General features: G+C 40.3%; 1 protein-coding gene across 4 annotated transcripts in view; it reads left to right on the top strand.

Moving 5' to 3' along the window:
- The window catches only part of KMT2A (lysine methyltransferase 2A), a 44159-nt gene that overhangs the window by 9172 nt on the left and 17085 nt on the right, over positions 1 to 17902 (top strand). Inside the window, exons 3-25 of one of the 4 annotated variants that reach the window (XM_072027643.1) lie at positions 557 to 2257; positions 2798 to 3225; positions 3961 to 4138; positions 4569 to 4803; positions 5242 to 5306; positions 6090 to 6458; positions 7074 to 7147; positions 7967 to 8095; positions 8947 to 9060; positions 10233 to 10379; positions 10652 to 10747; positions 11460 to 11580; positions 12333 to 12446; positions 12784 to 12968; positions 13592 to 13765; positions 14621 to 14731; positions 14963 to 15036; positions 15545 to 15738; positions 16129 to 16235; positions 16767 to 16904; positions 17007 to 17165; positions 17449 to 17566; positions 17651 to 17729. In XM_072027643.1, the coding sequence (XP_071883744.1) occupies positions 557 to 2257; positions 2798 to 3225; positions 3961 to 4138; positions 4569 to 4803; positions 5242 to 5306; positions 6090 to 6458; positions 7074 to 7147; positions 7967 to 8095; positions 8947 to 9060; positions 10233 to 10379; positions 10652 to 10747; positions 11460 to 11580; positions 12333 to 12446; positions 12784 to 12968; positions 13592 to 13765; positions 14621 to 14731; positions 14963 to 15036; positions 15545 to 15738; positions 16129 to 16235; positions 16767 to 16904; positions 17007 to 17165; positions 17449 to 17566; positions 17651 to 17729 (5110 nt within the window). Of the gene's footprint in view, positions 1 to 556; positions 3226 to 3960; positions 4139 to 4568; positions 4804 to 5241; positions 5307 to 6089; positions 6459 to 7073; positions 7148 to 7966; positions 8096 to 8946; positions 9061 to 10232; positions 10380 to 10651; positions 10748 to 11459; positions 11581 to 12332; positions 12447 to 12783; positions 12969 to 13591; positions 13766 to 14620; positions 14732 to 14962; positions 15037 to 15544; positions 15739 to 16128; positions 16236 to 16766; positions 16905 to 17006; positions 17166 to 17448; positions 17567 to 17650; positions 17730 to 17902 lie in introns of all 4 variants that reach the window. The other 3 variants (XM_072027641.1, XM_072027642.1, XM_027444104.3) reach the window with 3 other exon arrangements.

The raw sequence follows: 17902 nt of genomic DNA, 5'->3' as shown, positions 1-17902 counted from the left end.
GGCATGCACATCTGCTTGATCCTTCCAAGTGCAGTCCTGAATGCTAAATGTATTTCAGAACTAAAACCATTTTTTTTAGTAAGATACCTTACATCAACTTCCCCTTGTATGTTGTTCTTGCCTTACTGACTTATCCATTAGATGGATGGCACTAGTGAAGAGGGACTTTTTTTTTCCTTTTAACTGTGATCCGTTTTGTTTTGTTTAAAATAAATTTTTAGTGCATTTGAAACGTTACAAATCTGCTTATGAATTACCATTCTCTTTTGCCATTGTATTGATGGTGGTTTTGTGCAATGGCATATATGGTTGTTGTAGAAAGGCAGGCTTGCATTTTAAAAAAAAAAATATCTAAATCTTTTTTATGAGAAGAGGCTTGTGAAGGAGGTCTTTACATGGATGGATAAAATTTTTGTTTGTTAATGAACTGAAAAGTTTTCGGCAATTTATGTGAGTCATGATTTATGCAGAGTAAATACTTGTGTGACCTGGATAAAGCTGAGCCAACACTTAGAGAAATTTAATGGGTCCTCTCCATTCTCTACTTCCCTCGTAGTTAAATCTAGTCCACGAAAACCTCGTGGGAGGCCCCGGAGCAGTTCTGACCGAAGTTCAGCTGTACTATCAGACTCTTCATCAGTGTGTTCCCCTTCAAGCAAGTCTGAAACCACACCCATGGAGAAAGTAAAGAAGAAGGAATTGAAAAGTGGGGAAAAAAGACGAGGAAGACCTCCAACACTTACTAGCGTGAAGTTCAAATTGTCACAAGTCAAAGGCACATCAGATATTCAGAAGGGAAGCAAAGAAGAAAAAGAGAGTCTGAAAAAGATCAAAAGGTCGCCATCCACTACGTTTCAGCAAGCAACTAAAATTAAGAAATTAAGAACTAGTAAACTCTCTCCACTAAAGTCTAAATTTAAGCCTGGGGCAAAACTTCAGATCGGGAGGAAAAGCGTTCAGATTGTGCGCAGGAGAGGAAGGCCACCGTCTTCTGAACGTTTAAAGACTTCCTCAACCTTAGTCATAAATTCACAGCTGGAGAAACCCCAAAGGATACGTAAAGAAAAGGATGGCACACCACCTCTCACAAAGGAAGAAAAGACTGCTGTCAGACAGAGTCCGCGCAGGATTAAGCCTGTTAGGATTATACCTTCTACAAAAAGGACGGATGCAACAATTGCTAAGCAACTCTTGCAGAGGGCTAAGAAGGGGGCGCAAAAAAAGATTGAGAAAGAAGCAGCCAAACTGCAGGGCAGAAAGGGGAGAACCCAGCTTAAAAATATCCGACAGTTCATTATGCCGGTCGTAAGCGCTATCTCTTCACGGATTATTAAAACGCCCAAACGGTTCATTGAAGATGAAGACTATGACCCTCCTATTAAAATATCCAGACTAGAATCCACACCAAACAGCAGGTTCAGCGCTACTTCTTGCGGATCCAGTGAAAAATCCAGTGCTGCTTCTCAGCATTCATCTCAGATGTCTTCAGATTCCTCACGGTCCAGCAGCCCTAGCGTTGATACATCTACAGACTCTCAGGCTTCTGAGGAGATGCAGACGCTTTCTGAGGAACGAAGTAATACTCCAGAAGTTCACACACCTCTGCCTGTTTCTCAGTCCCCTGAGAATGATAACAGTGATAGGAGAAACAGAAGGTTTTCGATAACGGAAAGAAGTTTTGGCCAGAGGACTGCTAAAAAACTCTCAGCCTTGCCAAGTGTGCCGCAGCAGCAGTCGTCGTCCTCTCCTCCTCCCCCTCTGCTCACTCCTCCCCCACCACTACAGCCCGCTTCCAGCATCTCAGACCGTACTCCTTGGCTCATGCCTCCTACCATACCGTTAGCCTCCCCCTTTCTTCCTACGTCTGCTGCACCAATGCAAGAGAAACGGAAATCAATTCTGCGAGAGCCAACGTTTAGGTGGACTTCTCTAAAGCATTCCAGGTCAGAACCACAGTACTTCTCATCAGCAAAATATGCCAAAGAGGGTCTTATTCGCAAACCAATCTTTGATAACTTCAGACCCCCACCACTAACACCGGAGGATGTTGGCTTTGCATCTGGCTTCTCAACACCAGGTGCTACAGCTCCAGCACGGCTGTTTTCTCTTCATTCTGGAACAAGATTTGATATGCACAAGAGAAGTCCTCTGCTGAGAGCTCCGAGATTCACTCCAAGCGAGGCCCACTCCAGAATCTTTGAATCTGTAACTTTGCCCTCGTCGGTTGGTCGAACCACTACAGGAACCGCTGCAACAGGTGTCTCTTCTAGGAAACGAAAGAGAAAAGTGTTTAGCCCTATCCGCTCAGAACCCAGATCTCCTTCGCACTCCATGAGGACAAGAAGTGGGAGACTTAGTACCTCTGACCTGACAACTCTCACCCCACAGTCTTCTGTATCTTCCTCATTAACTAGCATTTCTGTTAGTTCTCTTGCCACTAGTGCCTTAAATTCAACTTTTACTTTTCCTTCCCATTCCCTAACGCAGTCTGGGGAATCAGCAGAAAGAAGCCAGAGACAAAGGAAGCAGACTAGCACTCCAGCAGAGCCTTTCTCATCTAGTAGTCCTGCTCCTCTCTTTCCTTGGTTCACTCCAAGTCCCCAGACAGAGAGAGGCAGAAACAAAGACAGGGCGACAGAGGAACTGTCCAAAGATAAAGACGCTGATAAAAGTGTGGAGAAGGACAAGAGCAGAGAGAAAGACAGAGAGAGAGAGAAGGAGAACAAACGGGAGTCAAGGAAAGAGAAAAGGAGAAAAGGGTCAGAAATTCAGAGTAGCTCTGCTTTGTTTCCTGTAGGTAAAATGCCCAAAGAAAAAGTTGTCAGTGAAGATGTTGCAGCATCATCTTCTGCAAAAAAAACTGCCGGGCGGAGGAAGTCTACAGCAATAGATCCCGTGGCAGATGTTTCCACTGCTGCTCTGGTAGATACAACAGCCATCAAAACCAAAACATCCAAGAAAGGTAGAGGGGGGTTGGACAAATCAGATCTGGACCTCAGCCCCACTGTGCCATCTTTGGAGAAAGAAAAAGCTCTGCGTCTCTCTACTCCTTCATCAAGCACTGTTAAACATTCCGCTTCCTCCATCAGCTCTATGTTGGCTCAAGCAGACAAACTGCCGATGACTGACAAAAGGGTAGCCAGTCTTCTGAAAAAAGCAAAAGCCCAGCTGTACAAGATTGAGAAGAGCAAGTCCCTCAAACAAGCAGATCAGCCAAAAGCACAGGTATTTTTTCCCCCTTTTTTTTTTCCAGAGGGCATCTCCCTTTGAATTTGCACTGACAGTCACACGTATCTTTCATATCGTGAATGTGAAGAGTTAATATGCCAAGCTAAGTAGCCATTAGTGCAACAGATGGTAAATGATACAAAAATGAGAAGGCATGGGCAGAAGTTGAGGGGGAGAGAAAGCTACTGCATAGTCAGTTCAAGGGGGAGCTGTGTGCATTTTTAGAGAACAGTGCAGTGGAACTGTTTATTCGGTTTCTCTGTGTAAATCTAAGCAAAGTAAGCATCAAGGGTAATAGGCCTTTTTTAAGGTTTGCTATGGTTCTAGCAAACTGCAATAGTCTTTCTAAAGATGAGTTGATCTTGGTCTCTCTCTCTCTTTTGACTTTACCCTATGATGATCTGATCTGTTACTTATGGGAAGGAGTAAAATACATTGGGGTTTTGCATCTGCTTGGAGGACTGCTTCCTACTGCTGGCTTCTCTTCCCTCTCCCCATTTCCCCCACCCCAAAACCACTGTCTTCTGCAGTCCTTTTTAGCTGTTGGAAAGGTAGATGTTTTCTGATAGAAATACACTTTCAGGGAGGATTTTCTTTGTTCACTTTTCCAGATAATGTTAGTGTTAAAAATTAGTGCATATTTTAAATAAAGAATTCTTAAGCTTTTGTCCCCTGGTCTTGTTTTTGTACATCTCTTAGGAATACTGTCTGTTTTCCTCTTCTGAAATCTAGGGACAAGAGAGCGATTCATCAGAAACGTCAGTCCGAGGACCACGAATAAAACATGTTTGCAGGAGAGCAGCTGTTGCACTGGGTCGTAAGCGAGCCGTGTTTCCTGACGACATGCCCACTCTGAGTGCCTTACCATGGGAAGAGCGAGAGAAGATACTGTCTTCCATGGGGAATGACGGTAGGTTAAGTCTTCCAGTTTTCACTTGTGGATTCACAGAAGGTCTGCTCTGTTGACTACTTGGGTTAGTGGCATCTCTAATAATTATGGCTACATCTGAACCTGTAAAGATGAGGACATCAAGCAATTAACAGGGGATAGTATGTTAAACTGATCTGGGCTTTTTGTTAAAATGCCACTCAAATAGGGTCAATCCTTTTAACCATTGTGAATTTTTATAAAAGTGCTATGTGATATGCGTTAGGGCTGTGTATATCCACGTGTGTATTGTGATATGTACACATACACAAACAGCTTGTATGGTCCTGTGGATCTGCAGATGAACTTACACTTAATAGAATAAATTCCATGAGCTCATTAGATGCTTCTGAAACGTTGTATGACTTCAGTAAATTCACATTAGATTTTTTATTTTTTTTTTTTTTGACAGATAAGTCATCAATAGCCGGCTCAGAAGAGGCAGAACCTCTTGCTCCACCTATCAAACCAATTAAGCCGGTAACCAGAAACAAGACACAGCAAGAACCGCCAGTGAAGAAGGGACGACGGTCAAGGCGCTGTGGGCAGTGTTCAGGCTGCCAGGTTCCAGAGGACTGTGGTGTCTGTACTAACTGTCTGGACAAACCCAAGTTTGGTGGGCGTAATATAAAGAAGCAGTGCTGCAAGTAAGTTTGTGCATGTGAGAAATTCTTCAGCTAATTCCTATGCAGAGTAGGATGAGCACATCCACATTCTGAGGTAGGAAACAACAGATTTAACCCTCTCGTGCAGGCCTGGAATGAATTTGGCCTGGGCTGAGGGTGGATCACAGTAAAACGCAATTAAAAGCAATTTAATTTAGGAGAGTATATCTAGAATCAAGGTGTGCTTTTTATGACATTCTTTTTCTGAAGTTCACTTATAACTTATTCTCCCCACTTTGAAGAACCTGGCATAGCACTGCAAACCATCTGGAATGAGACATGAGAAAAATAGGAAAAATAATTTGAAGAAAGGGAGTGTATTGATGATAGCTTAAAAAAAAATTGAATATTTATGGAATTCTCTCTGTGCTTGCATTTTTCTTCCAATATGTGATTACACAACATATTCTTTCTTTGTAGGATGAGGAAATGTCAGAATCTCCAGTGGATGCCTTCTAAAGCATATCTCCAGAAGCAAGCTAAAGGTAAGCTGAAAGATTTGGTTCAAGTGTAGGATAAGAAAGAAATGTTCATACCTTAAATTGCTTTTTATGCTGTCATTGCAACTACACTGAGCTATGAAAGTTTAGTCTGAAATTAAATGTTAACAGGGAACCTGTCTGTTCTGCTGTTGTCACATGAAAGTTGTAGGAGTAACGTGAGTACAGACAGCGTCCGTAATCCATAACTGTCTTTTTCAGCACTAGAATTGTAGTTTCTCCTCCCTTTTGTAGGGAACTGCTGCGGATAGCTGATCAGTCTCCCCTCAGCACTTCAGGTGAACCAATTCTCAGATATTTCTATGTTTCTGAACGACATGGGGGCTGATAAATCTCTTGGCACTTCCTTGTCTCTGACATCAGGCTTAAGTGAGCCATCGTATGTATTTTGCTAAATCCCTGCATCCTGGGACTGGACCTCTGGAGGTCTGCATGTTAGTGTGATGGTGGCCAGGTGGCTGTCTTGAATTCCCTAAACTTTTCTATGCTAAGTCTGCTTTCTCTTTTGCACAGTTAAGCTGTGAAGCTGCATTACCACATAAGTACTTTGCTTACCAGTCTGTCAGAATAGAGGCCCACAATATTAGAACACAGGTTGTAATATAAGACAAGTGCATTAATATTACTGACTTTTTTTGGATGAGTACAGTTATTTCTTCAATTGAATGAATAAACAAAATGTTTGTTTCCTAATCTTAAAAGTGCAGTGAACTATTTGAAGTTGCACAGTTATAGCTGCTTTAATTTATTGATGCTTTTTCTTCGTAGCTGCAAAAAAGAAAGAGAAGAAATCCAAGACGAATGAAAAGAAAGAAAGCCATTCTGGAAAGAACCAGTTGGACTCTGGACAGAAACAAACTCCTCCAACTATTTTATCAAGAGAAGACAATGCCATAAAGAAGAGCAGTGAACCTGCTCGTAAGCCAGTTGAGGAGAAACATGAGGATGGGAATTCCTCTACTCCTCTGTTGGAGCCCAAACAGGTCCCTGCACCTGGTGCCAGAAAGACTGGCAAACAAACATCTCAGCCAGTACAGCTCCCTCCTCAGCCACCAAGCTCAGGACCTTTGAAAAAAGAAGCTCCTAAGCTTACCACTTCTGAGCCTAAGAAAAAGCAGACTCCACAGCCAGAAATAGGTAAATGGGACTGTTTATCTTCAATATGTTTGAATCATGTTAAGTAACAGTAGTAATACTGCTAAAATCTGTTGGATTTTAAAACTGATAAATGCTTTATAACCTGGTGAAATTAAAGCAAATTATTTTGGGAATTTTGTTTAGAACTGGCTTTCTTTTATTGTACTGCATTATATATTGGGACGGGAAGAAAGATGAACACTTTTAATGTGATTTTTAGCCATTTAGTCTTGGCAACCTTGAAGTATATTTTCAATACTGTGAAGTTTCCTGACTGTTTACAGTCTGAATGTGAAACAAGAATGTAATTTTTTCTACTACAAAAACATAAACTACTATTGCACGTAGTACAGAACAGCATGGAAAGTGAACAAAAAGGCAGCTCCAGGACTTCTGTTGCTTTACACCTGGAACACTTCAGACTTTTAGCAGAGCAAGTTCAACTGGCCACACCTTGCAGAGACTGCCCCAGTCGTAGTTGGTGACCACCAATGACGATGGGAAAATTCCAGTCTAAAATTCATCTCTCATTACACAGCTGACTTTTTCCCTTTTCTTCTCCACAGGTTGCTGTTAGTTACTTGAAATACTCATAATTTTTCCCCCCCTTCCTAGGCACAGAACAAAACAAACAGAAAAAAATTGCTCCCCGTCCAACTTTCCCTGTGAAACAGAAACCAAAAGAAAAGGTGAATACTGCTTTTTGTACACAGTCAATAAATTTTGAGAACCTGAATCTTTTGTCTATCTAGAAAGTAAAACTGTATTACATAACCCTTTTGCTTTTTACTTAAAATACCTATAGGAATTCAGTTCTGTCGCTTTTCCTTGGGATGCTGATTTAAGACTGATCTAGCTTGACTCCTAACGCTACTCAAGATCTTTTGTGGTATTTAAAAAGAAAGACATTTTCAATCCTGTCAAAGAGAAACGTAGATTCCTGTGATTTGAGCAAGTTATACAGATGTTAGGCTTTACCTTATGTCAGTATGTGGGTACAAAATTACCTGCCATATGTCTATATCCAGCTTAGGAGTTAATTTGTTCTAAGACTTGTATGGTTAAAGGTTGTCCGTTAAAAAATAAATAAATAAATAACTACCTTTGTCTTAGAAACAACTTCATTATGGGAAAAAAATAGTTCATATATTTAAATATCAGAGATAAATGTATAGGTAGGTACTACTTACACCCAGAGTTGCCCCACTGCAGCAAATTAAAAAAACAGCACTGATAATATAGAGAATAACATGATGCTAGGGGAAAATGCAGCAAATTGAATTAGAAATATATTTGTGTGTGGAATGCTCTTAAAACTGATTGCAAAATGGTTACTTTCTTGCAACTCATTAATTTTGTGATGGTTTGGCTGTGGGTTTTTGTTGTTCTTGGTTTGGGGTGTTTGTCTTGTTTTGTTGTATATGAATTATGTGTAGTGTTTAATGTAAATACTGTTTAAGCTTTAATGTTTGGGGCTGGGATTAATGCAGGCTCCTTTACTTGACTAGGAAAAGCCCCCTCCTATAAGCAAGCCAGAAAGCAGCACGCTGAATTTGCTCAGTACTCTGACTAATGGGAGCAGTTCCAAGCAAAAGCCACCTACAGATGGAGTCCACAGAATCCGAGTGGATTTCAAGGTAGAGGACAAAATGTTTTAAGTATTTGAATATTAACTGACTCTAAACACTGGAAGTAGAGTCCCTCAAGAATGCTGACAGTGACTTCTAAGTTTGTATGTCTGGTCCCATTCAGTGAGAATTGTAAATAGGAATCTTTCTGACGTGATTGACTTTTAGAAGTTTGTTATGCCTTTTTTTTTCTTATAATTAGAGTACTGGATGAAGAGTGACTTTAAAGCTTTAAACCTTATCCCTCAATGTGAGGATGAGCAAGAATTTGAGGTTTATGAAGAATTATTCCATTAAGATGGAACTATAAAAACCTTACCTCAACTTGAGTCAACAAGATTTGGGGAAAATGTTAGTAATTTGTAATTCACAATACTTTGGGTATATCTGGGGTTTTAAACTGATAAATCATGTATTTTATTTTTTTTTACAGTGTCGAAATAATAAAAATTAACATTTTCCTAATAATTTTTCAGTCCATCTATAAGTGTTAATACTGGAGATTAGAGTGAGATCTCAAAAGTGTTTTATACAAATATGAAGTTTTAATAAAGTGTAATTATTCTGAAATTTCATTTTTAGTAATAATTGTGCAACTGTGAAAAACTTTGTCATGCTTTTTAGGCTTGCTTTCTGTAGAGAGAAAGTTAGTGTATTACTGAACTCTCTTGGCAAGAACAGTACCAAGCTGTAACTATTGCAATATATGTTATAAACCAACCAAGATAAAAGTTTAAAATAGTTTCTGTTTTAGAACGCCTAATTACAGAAACAGAATGCATAACACAGCAATGTGAGCACTTTATGCTGATGTCGTATTTCCTTATTCTGCATGGTGATGTATCCTTTTGTACTTTCAGGAGGACTGTGAAGTGGAGAATGTTTGGGAGATGGGTGGGTTAGGCATCGTGACCTCGGTACCTATTACTCCCAGGGTGGTGTGTTTTCTCTGTGCCAGCAGTGGACATGTGGAGGTAAAGCATTGTGTTCTGCTGTTGATGACTTAGTTACAGCACCATGTTGTTACCAAAAAATAATAATAATCCCTAAAACAGAAGAAATTAAAATAATACCTGTAAATCTGTCCTTGCTAGACTCTGCCCTAAGATACTAAAATGGAAGGTATTTGAATTCACTTTGAGAACTTCTGTGGTGTTTAGTTTAGAAGTGAACTCTGTTAGACATAAGGAATGGCATTTTCAAGAGCCCCCTGCATCTCTTCTTAAATGTAATTTGGAATCCCCCAGCTGAGGTAAAGCAATGGCTTTTGCTTTCTGTTACCTTGAAATTGGAAAGATCGCTCAGTTTTGCTGAAATGGTGTTAGGCAGTGTTGATTTTCCCAGGTATGTCTGTATCTACTAAGAGTTGCAGACCAGTACTGAAACGTGACTGGCAAGGTTTTGGTGCTTCATAAACAGCTGAATTTTGGCTTAAGTTTTGTTAAATGCATTTCCAGGAAAAGACAGGCGTCTTCTCAAAATGTTCAGACTAGCTGTCCTGGAAAAGTGATGCTAGCACTCTAGAAAAGGCGAACAATACTCAAGGAGAGTGGGGTTAAGTTCTTCATGTGAATATCAATGCACTTGAGGATTATGGAGATCCAGTGGCACATGGAGCCATCCCCTTCTTAGTCAGTTGCTCAAGTGAACAAACAATTCCTCTGTCCTGCTTGTGCCTGCAGTGTTTGTGCCCTAAGGACTGTGCTTTTTCTAGTATGTCTGTCCTTGTAGAGGATCCTTTGCGCTTTCAAATGGCCCATACAAGCTAAACAGAGGGAAAGATGTCTCTTTGCTCTGAATGTGCCTTCCTTGTCCACTAAATGTTTCTTTGGGTGTGGTTGGCTTGTGTTACAAGGAGGGAGGGAAATCCTGAAGAAGCCTGTAGGCCTTTACCAATTTACCAGTACTCAGAGCATGTAGATAAAAGGTACCAGACTATTTGCTGGTAGATGCATAATCTGTGCAGACAGGCATGTATTTAGGTTATCTGAAGTACACACTCGGTTTCCCCTATAAAATATACTCATAGATATTCTCGTACTGTCAGCTGTAAAGCAGAATTCAAAGTAGTAAGGAGTGCAAGCGGGCTTGTTTGGGAATTAAGAAAAGGTTTTGACTTGCTAAAACCGCCCTCTCCCCCTTGCAGTTTGTGTATTGTCAGGTCTGTTGTGAGCCTTTCCACAAGTTCTGCTTAGAGGAGAGCGAGCGGCCCCTGGAGGACCAGCTGGAAAACTGGTGCTGTCGTCGCTGCAAGTTCTGCCACGTGTGTGGGAGACAGCACCAGGCCACCAAGGTACCCCGACCTCCAAGTGACCCAGCTAGGCTTCTCTGCGCTGTGCCCAGAGCTTTTTGCTCTCACCCTCAGCTGGTAACTCGGACAGTAGACAGTGGAGTTCACACTCTGTGTGCAGACTGCTGTGTGCGGCTGTGAATTTATCTCAGTTCACTTAGTTGCAACTTCTCCTGTTTCCCTGAATAAGGGATCTAATGTAAAATGAAAATGTCCAAGATTTTGCATCCTTTTTAGGGTTTCTGTTCCAATACTCTTTCCCATTATTCTTGTAGCAGCTGCTGGAGTGCAATAAGTGCCGAAACAGCTATCACCCGGAGTGCCTGGGCCCAAACTACCCAACAAAACCCACCAAGAAAAAGAAAGTTTGGGTAAGATTTTTTGAAATTTCTTTTGGGGATGATTGACTTAACTGATCATAATGATACAGGCCAAAGTGCTGCAGTTGACTTGCTCCTGTGCACTGATTTATCAGCTTAAGGAAGGATGCCTCTTGCATTGGAAGATGCATTTGGGAATAGGTTTCTTGATGAGGTGGGTTTGTGGTAAAGCAGATGGGTCTTGAACAAGTAGCATTATCAAGGCATTATACCTTTTTTAGTTATAGTAATTCTTCTGATCATAGTCGCAGAACGTGGAAGAAGGTCTTCAGAATTGAAGCATTTACTTTGTTAACGAACTTACCAGTTGATAGTGGTATTAAGAGATAGTTTGGATTCATGCCCTACTTTGTGTCTTTCAAGTTTTTGTTCTAAACAGGTGCAAAAGCCTTGCCTATAACGTATTTGTTGATAATAATTTTTAAGAGTTTTCTACCACGTTGTATTCAGAGTTGGAAAACTGATAAAATAAGACCTTTTTTTTTTTTTTTTTTTTTTCCCCTTTTTGCATCAGCATCATCTTACCATAAAGGGAGGGAGCCCTTCTCCTTATAGTAGAAACTCTGTTGTTTGGAACTCCTTGTTCTGTTGTATAAGCTATCAGCACTCATTAAATAATAAAATTATGAAATGTATCATTAGTACAAAAGAAAAGCCAATGGATAAAAGCAAATAACTCTTGCCAAACATATTTGTCTTCCAGATATGTACCAAATGTGTTCGCTGCAAGAGCTGTGGATCAACAACACCAGGGAAGGGGTGGGATGCACAGTGGTCTCACGACTTTTCACTGTGTCATGATTGTGCCAAACTCTTTGCAAAAGGTACGTAAAATTGTAATTGTTTACAGCAGGTACCTTCTAAGATTCTGTCCTTTAAGAAGATGATGTCAGTGGAGATTGAAATGAGAGCCTCAGGCTGGTGAGCTTATCACTGGCACAAACAGAAAAGGAACCTAGTGTTGGGGCTGTGAATTGGAGCAGTATTGTTTGTGTAGGAAAACCACATACATCGTTTTACAGAGCATAATGAAAGTAACTATTGTTTTATTGAGAGAATTGAGACTTCACAATTAAGCACTGTACCGGATAAAGCAGTTATTACAGACCTGTTGATCAACGGTTTGAAGCAGCACTTGAAGAAAAAGGTATTTTAAAGGTCTTCTGGCCTAAAAACAGCACATTTTGTATTGTAAAGTAGTTGATCCTTACGTTAGTTACTGTGCATAAGGCCTTTGAGTATAGGAGGGCGCACGCGGGGGGAAAAATCTCAGGGTAAAAAATCTTGACTATTCCACTTAATTTCTTGCCTGTATATCTTTCCAATTTTCATTCTACTCTGTAAAGCTAGTTCATACAGTATTTTATTAGTCTCGTTACACCCCACAAAAAAGTGGGTAACCATTCTTTCAGGCAGGGGTTTTGGTTGTTTTTTGTGGCCATTGATTTCAGTGTTGTAAAAGTAGATGCAACTGTATTGGTTTCAGAGAGCTGATTTCTTAGCACACCAGTAAGTAACCAACTAGCCTGTAAGGTGTGACAGTTGAGCTTCTGGTAAAATCATACCTTATTTTCAGGAAATTTTTGTCCTCTCTGTGACAAATGCTATGATGATGATGACTATGAGAGTAAGATGATGCAGTGTGGAAAATGTGACCGCTGGGTCCACTCCAAATGTGAAAACCTTTCTGGTAAGTCAAATTCTTATCTCCTCACCCCTTAAGTACATGGGGCAGCAAATAGACCAAAGCAATCCAATTTTAGACCTTTCTCCTTGAGTTTTGCATTAACACCCTCACCTGTTGTGATCTGCTTGAAAAATACCTATGGAGTGGAATGATGTATCACCTGAAAGCTTAGGACTTGTTTCAAACACAGCATCACGCGATGAGTTACACAAGATGCTTTTTTTACACAGAGGGTGTTTGATTTAAACATAAGTGTGCTATACAGAGTACTGAAGGACAGATACTGAGAAAAATCCCTAAAGTAATTCAGATTACTATTTGCTCTTTTTTTTGTCTCCAGATGAAATGTATGAGATACTCTCTAACTTGCCTGAGAGTGTAGCATACACCTGCATTAACTGTACAGAACAGCATCCTGCAGAATGGCGTCTTGCACTGGAAAAGGAGCTGCAGGTTTCTTTAAAACAGGTTTTAACAGCCCTGTTGAACTCTAGAACTACTAGCCACTTGCTGCGTTATAGGCAGGTAAGCTGAAGCCTCATTTCCTGTTTCCAGGAGTTGGACTTGATGATCCTTGTGGGTCCTTTCCAACTCAGGATGTTCTATAATTATAGTCCAGCTTGAAGTGTTGCCTGGCATTTGATTTAATTCTGGTATTGCTGTGCATCATACTCAAAACGTTATTGTACTTAAATCACAGTGCATGTTATTTGTTTTTTTGTTTGTTTGTTTTTTTTAAAAAATTGTTCATTACTATGGGAATAGAGAAGTGGATATCTATGATTATGACTTTTGAGAATAAAAGAAAAATAGGGTGGTAAAGTTATTCAAGGAATGGGGCAATTGAGGTCTCTGGTGAAATACATTTAGTCTTGAAAAACATATTCAGAAATAGGACTTCTGAGAAGTGAGCTTCATCCTCATGGCTGATCACTGTCCTGCTGCGTGCCTTACAGGTAGCAGCAAAAAGCTGCTTAAAATCTTTTTATTTTTGTCCCTGTGTTTTGGATGGGAATTCAGAACTTGAGTCTTCTCTGTTTCATGTTAATGAGAATCTCTGTGCCTATGAACGTACAGGGGAATACATCATGAGTAGCAGCCACGCTTCAATAGCCAATGTCTGTCTGTCTGGTTGCTGATGTTAACAGGCAGCAAAACCACCTGATTTAAATCCTGAGACAGAAGAGAGCATACCATCCAGAAGCTCTCCTGAAGGTCCCGATCCTCCTGTCCTAACAGAAGTCAGTAAACAGGAGGAGCAGCAACCTCTGGATCTGGAAGGAGTAAAAAGAAAAATGGATCAAGGAGGTTACACTTCTGTGGTATGTCAGAGTTGTAGTGCTCTATTCTAATAATAGCCTCTGAACTGCTTTCTGACCTGTGGTATTTATAACTGAGCATGCTTAAGCCTTTTCTTTATGAACAAGGAAACAGGTTAATGTACTGCTAAAAATAATTCTGGCTGGCACTCATGTTAATGTTGGCCCAAAGACATGTAATTTACACTGTCGTATGCTGCTCTTTAACCAGCAGTGATACTTGGTTAAGCTGCTTTTGCTCTTAGTCTTTTGTGTTCATGGGAACAGAATAGGTCATCCTTTTTTGTGCAGATTCCAACAAAAAGCCTAGTCAAATATCACTGATGGTAGTCTGTTTTCTGGAAACCAATTAATTCATGTTTGCAGGGATCATCTGTTTAGGGTTCATTTATATAAAACGCTAATGTTGACCAGATCAGTATTCTTTGCAGGGAGTGCCCTTTTTAAATTATTGTATTTATTTATTTATTACTTTTTCTTCCTCCTTCTACACATCTCATAGTCTTGAGGAGACATGTTTACTGCAAAGTTCCATTGCAAACATGCTGTTGCTAGACTTCTGACCAAATCCTTGTGAGGTAGTTAGTGTAGTTGATTTAAAATCTGTCATCAGCCCATTCTTGGTTAAGAAGAAAGTTTAGAGTTACAGATTGGTTTGTGCAGCAATTCTACCAGCCAGTTTGCAACTGCACAGAGCTGATTGCTTTTTCACAGCCAAATTATTTTTCTGCTGAAGTCAATGTTCTGGTTCAGTCTTCTACTCACCTGGAAGTTCATGTGATGCCTTAAAAGGTAATGGATGATGTAGCTGTACAGAAGATAATCCTGTTGATGCAAAATTTTGTGGCTTTCTTGCAGCTGGATTTTAGTGATGATATTGTGAAGATAATTCAAGCAGCCATTAATTCTGATGGAGGGCAGCCAGAAGTTAAAAAAGCCAATAGCATGGTCAAGTCCTTCTTTATTCGGGTGAGCAGGACTACAGTTATTTTGAAATCTGCTTTGTATTATGCCACTGTTTGTAGCTGTTGGAATTCAAAGGGTCAATTATGGATATTTTCAGAATAAAATAACCTTGTCAGAGTTGTTGGTGTTCATGAAATCTTACTAGTTGTACATTTACAGGAGCTCTTGGCCAAATCTCTTTAAGTTTGTCATTTTGTTGTATAACGTGTCTAGTGAAATGTTGTTTTCTTTCAGCAAATGGAGCGTGTTTTTCCATGGTTCAGTGTAAAAAAGTCCAGATTTTGGGAGCCAAATAAAGTAACAAGCAAGTAAGTAATTGTTCTGCATCTGACTGTGACATCCTGTGATTTGCCAGCTGTCCAAGCAAAAAGCATCAAGAGAGCCTGTTTGTGGGGTTGGGGTTTTTTTATGATGTTGTGGTTGTGGCGGTGGTGGTTGCTTTCAAAAAGTAAAACAGCAGTCACGTTCCCAGGTTTTATAAACACTTCACTGTTATGAACCAGAGAAACCAAAAGCATTATTTAGAACTAAGCATACTGCATGTCAGCCTGTCAGTCCTGTCCTTCCTTCCCCCTCCTCCTCGTTATCCTCATCTGATGTGACTCTCCTGGATCTGTTATCCTCAAAAGAAAACAGCTGCATCACAAACCTTAAAAATTAAGCAGCCGGTCATAGTCTTTGTTGAGAGCATGTGTGGACTGTAAGTAATTAAGTGAGTGGTTACTGTATGTTGAATGTCAGTGTTGCTAGCAATACAGTGCACAAGGTCATCTGGTGCAGCCAGGTCTGACAGCTGACTCCTTGTTGCGTTTTCAGCAGTGGTATGTTGCCGAACGCAGTGCTGCCTCCTTCGCTTGACCATAATTATGCTCAGTGGCAGGAGCGTGAAGAGAACAACCGCACTGAACAACCCCCTCTGATGAAGAAAATCATTCCAGCTCCAAAACCCAAAGGACCTGGAGAGCCAGATTCACCCACTCCTCTACATCCTCCTACACCGCCTATCTCTAGTAAGAAAATAGATAGCAGCACTGTTAGCCCCAAAGCCAGTGCTTCACTTCAAACCCTCTAGTAGTAAAGAGAGAGTAGTAGTATTTTTGCATGTGATTGAAGGATTCTGGAGACTTGTGTGACCTGAAATCATTCAGAAGCCAATACATGTTGATATATTCTTCACCTTAGCTTTGGCCCAGAAGGACATTTTCACCAGCCTCTCTTCACCCAGAACAAGAGCTGTGTAGAGGCAGATGCATGCTTTCTCTTACTTTACAAACTAGTTATTGAAATTTCAGGCTGCTGTTCAGCTCTTCTGTCCTGTTCACTTGCTTACGATTTTTCTAGATAAATTTTCGCTTTCCTGACCTTCAGAAGTAAAAATCTTCCTCTCTTTTAACTGTAAGGTTCTGACAGAAGCAGAGAAGATAGTCCTGAGCTTAATCCACCTCCAGATGTAGAAGACAACAGGCAGTGTGCGTTGTGCCTGAAATACGGTGATGATAGCGCTAATGTAAGTATCTGATGTGCCTATTTTGATAGTAACTGGCTTAAGCAGGACAACAGACATGGTACTGTGAATAGCTGGATACTTGATTCTAAGAGATAGTGGGGTGGTTTGTTTTGTTTTGCCTTTTTAATATCTTGGTGTGTCGTTTGAAATAAAAATAATCTGCAGCTACCTTTTGTTCTGGTTAGAAAGTTGCGTGGCATTAACATCAGGGGTGTTGTTAAGAAATTCACCAAGTAGCATCGCCACGTTTCTGTGAACAGTGTACATTTCTTACACTTAAGCCTCTTGACATGTTTCTATAAGAAGAGAATTTTAAATGTTTTTTCTTTCTAAGGTAGTTTTTTATATCATGTACTTGGCTGTAGTCTTCTCTGCCTCATTTACGTGTATCTTTTAAGCTCTGAAAGTAGTGCTAGCTTGTTGAACTTTCTTTTGGGGAGAATTTAAATCCAGTGCAGTTGAAACCTGCTAGGCTTTTGTGTCTTGTGGAACATTTGAGGGGGAAAAAAATGGTTTCCTCCCATTCCTTAGGATGCTGGACGTCTTCTGTATATTGGCCAAAATGAATGGACACACGTGAACTGTGCTTTATGGTCAGCAGAAGTGTTTGAAGATGATGATGGTTCTCTGAAAAATGTGCACATGGCTGTGATCCGGGGAAAGCAGCTGGTGAGTATGTGTATTCCACTATTGCAGAAGAAAACAACTAACATACGTGGTAGCCTGATTTTAGAATCAATTAATTTTTACCTTTATTTTTTGCTTTTGCAGAGATGTGAGTTCTGTCAGAAGTCAGGCGCTACAGTAGGCTGCTGCCTCACTTCCTGTACAAGTAACTATCATTTCATGTGCTCACGAGCCAAGAACTGTGTTTTTCTGGATGATAAGAAGGTTTACTGCCAGAGGCATCGTGATTTGATCAAAGGAGAGGTGAGGTTTTTCTTTCACGCCTTTCTTTGTCTGAAGGTGTAGACAGCCTGTAACTATAAGCATTTTTTAAAAGTTAAGATTGAATGTGTTCTTTATGAATGAGGGCCTGACCACAGTGCTGTTAAAAATAAGTTAGTGACATAACTGGCACGAGGAAGTTTGGGAAGAGGTACTACGTCGTGGTTCAAGAACCACACAGAGGATCTGGTACAACAGACAGCGTTGTATATTTATAGTGGTTCCTTTTAAAGTTAATGAGATGTTTTGTGGATTTTTGCTCCAGGTGGTTCCTGAGAATGGGTTTGAAGTTCTTAGGAGAGTTTTTGTGGATTTTGAAGGAATCAGTTTGAGAAGAAAATTTCTGAGTGGCTTGGAACCAGAGAACATCCACATGATGATTGGTGAGGTCTAGTCCCTGAATACTTCCTCCATTTCTGGTGCTGGCATCTTGTTCATGGGACTTTTCTGTTCCTCTTTTTGCTTAGGTTCAATGACAATAGACTGTTTAGGAATTTTGAATGACCTCTCAGACTGTGAAGATAAGTTGTTTCCCATTGGCTATCAGTGAGTATATGCTTTTTCACGGCAATGTCTTTTACTACCTTAGTTCCAAACTGGCATTGAAGTAACAAATGTAGAAATTGACCGTAGCTTTCATAAACTGTTCAGAAATCTAATGCCTAAGCTAGTTGTACAGCATGTTGTGATAGAAAGCCTTTATTCATTCTGTGTAATTT

Source organism: Anas platyrhynchos, chromosome 25 (genome assembly GCF_047663525.1).
Source record: "Anas platyrhynchos isolate ZD024472 breed Pekin duck chromosome 25, IASCAAS_PekinDuck_T2T, whole genome shotgun sequence".
In the NCBI taxonomy this organism is placed as follows: domain Eukaryota; kingdom Metazoa; phylum Chordata; class Aves; order Anseriformes; family Anatidae; genus Anas; species Anas platyrhynchos.
This window is presented reverse-complemented; position numbering and strand designations above follow the sequence as displayed.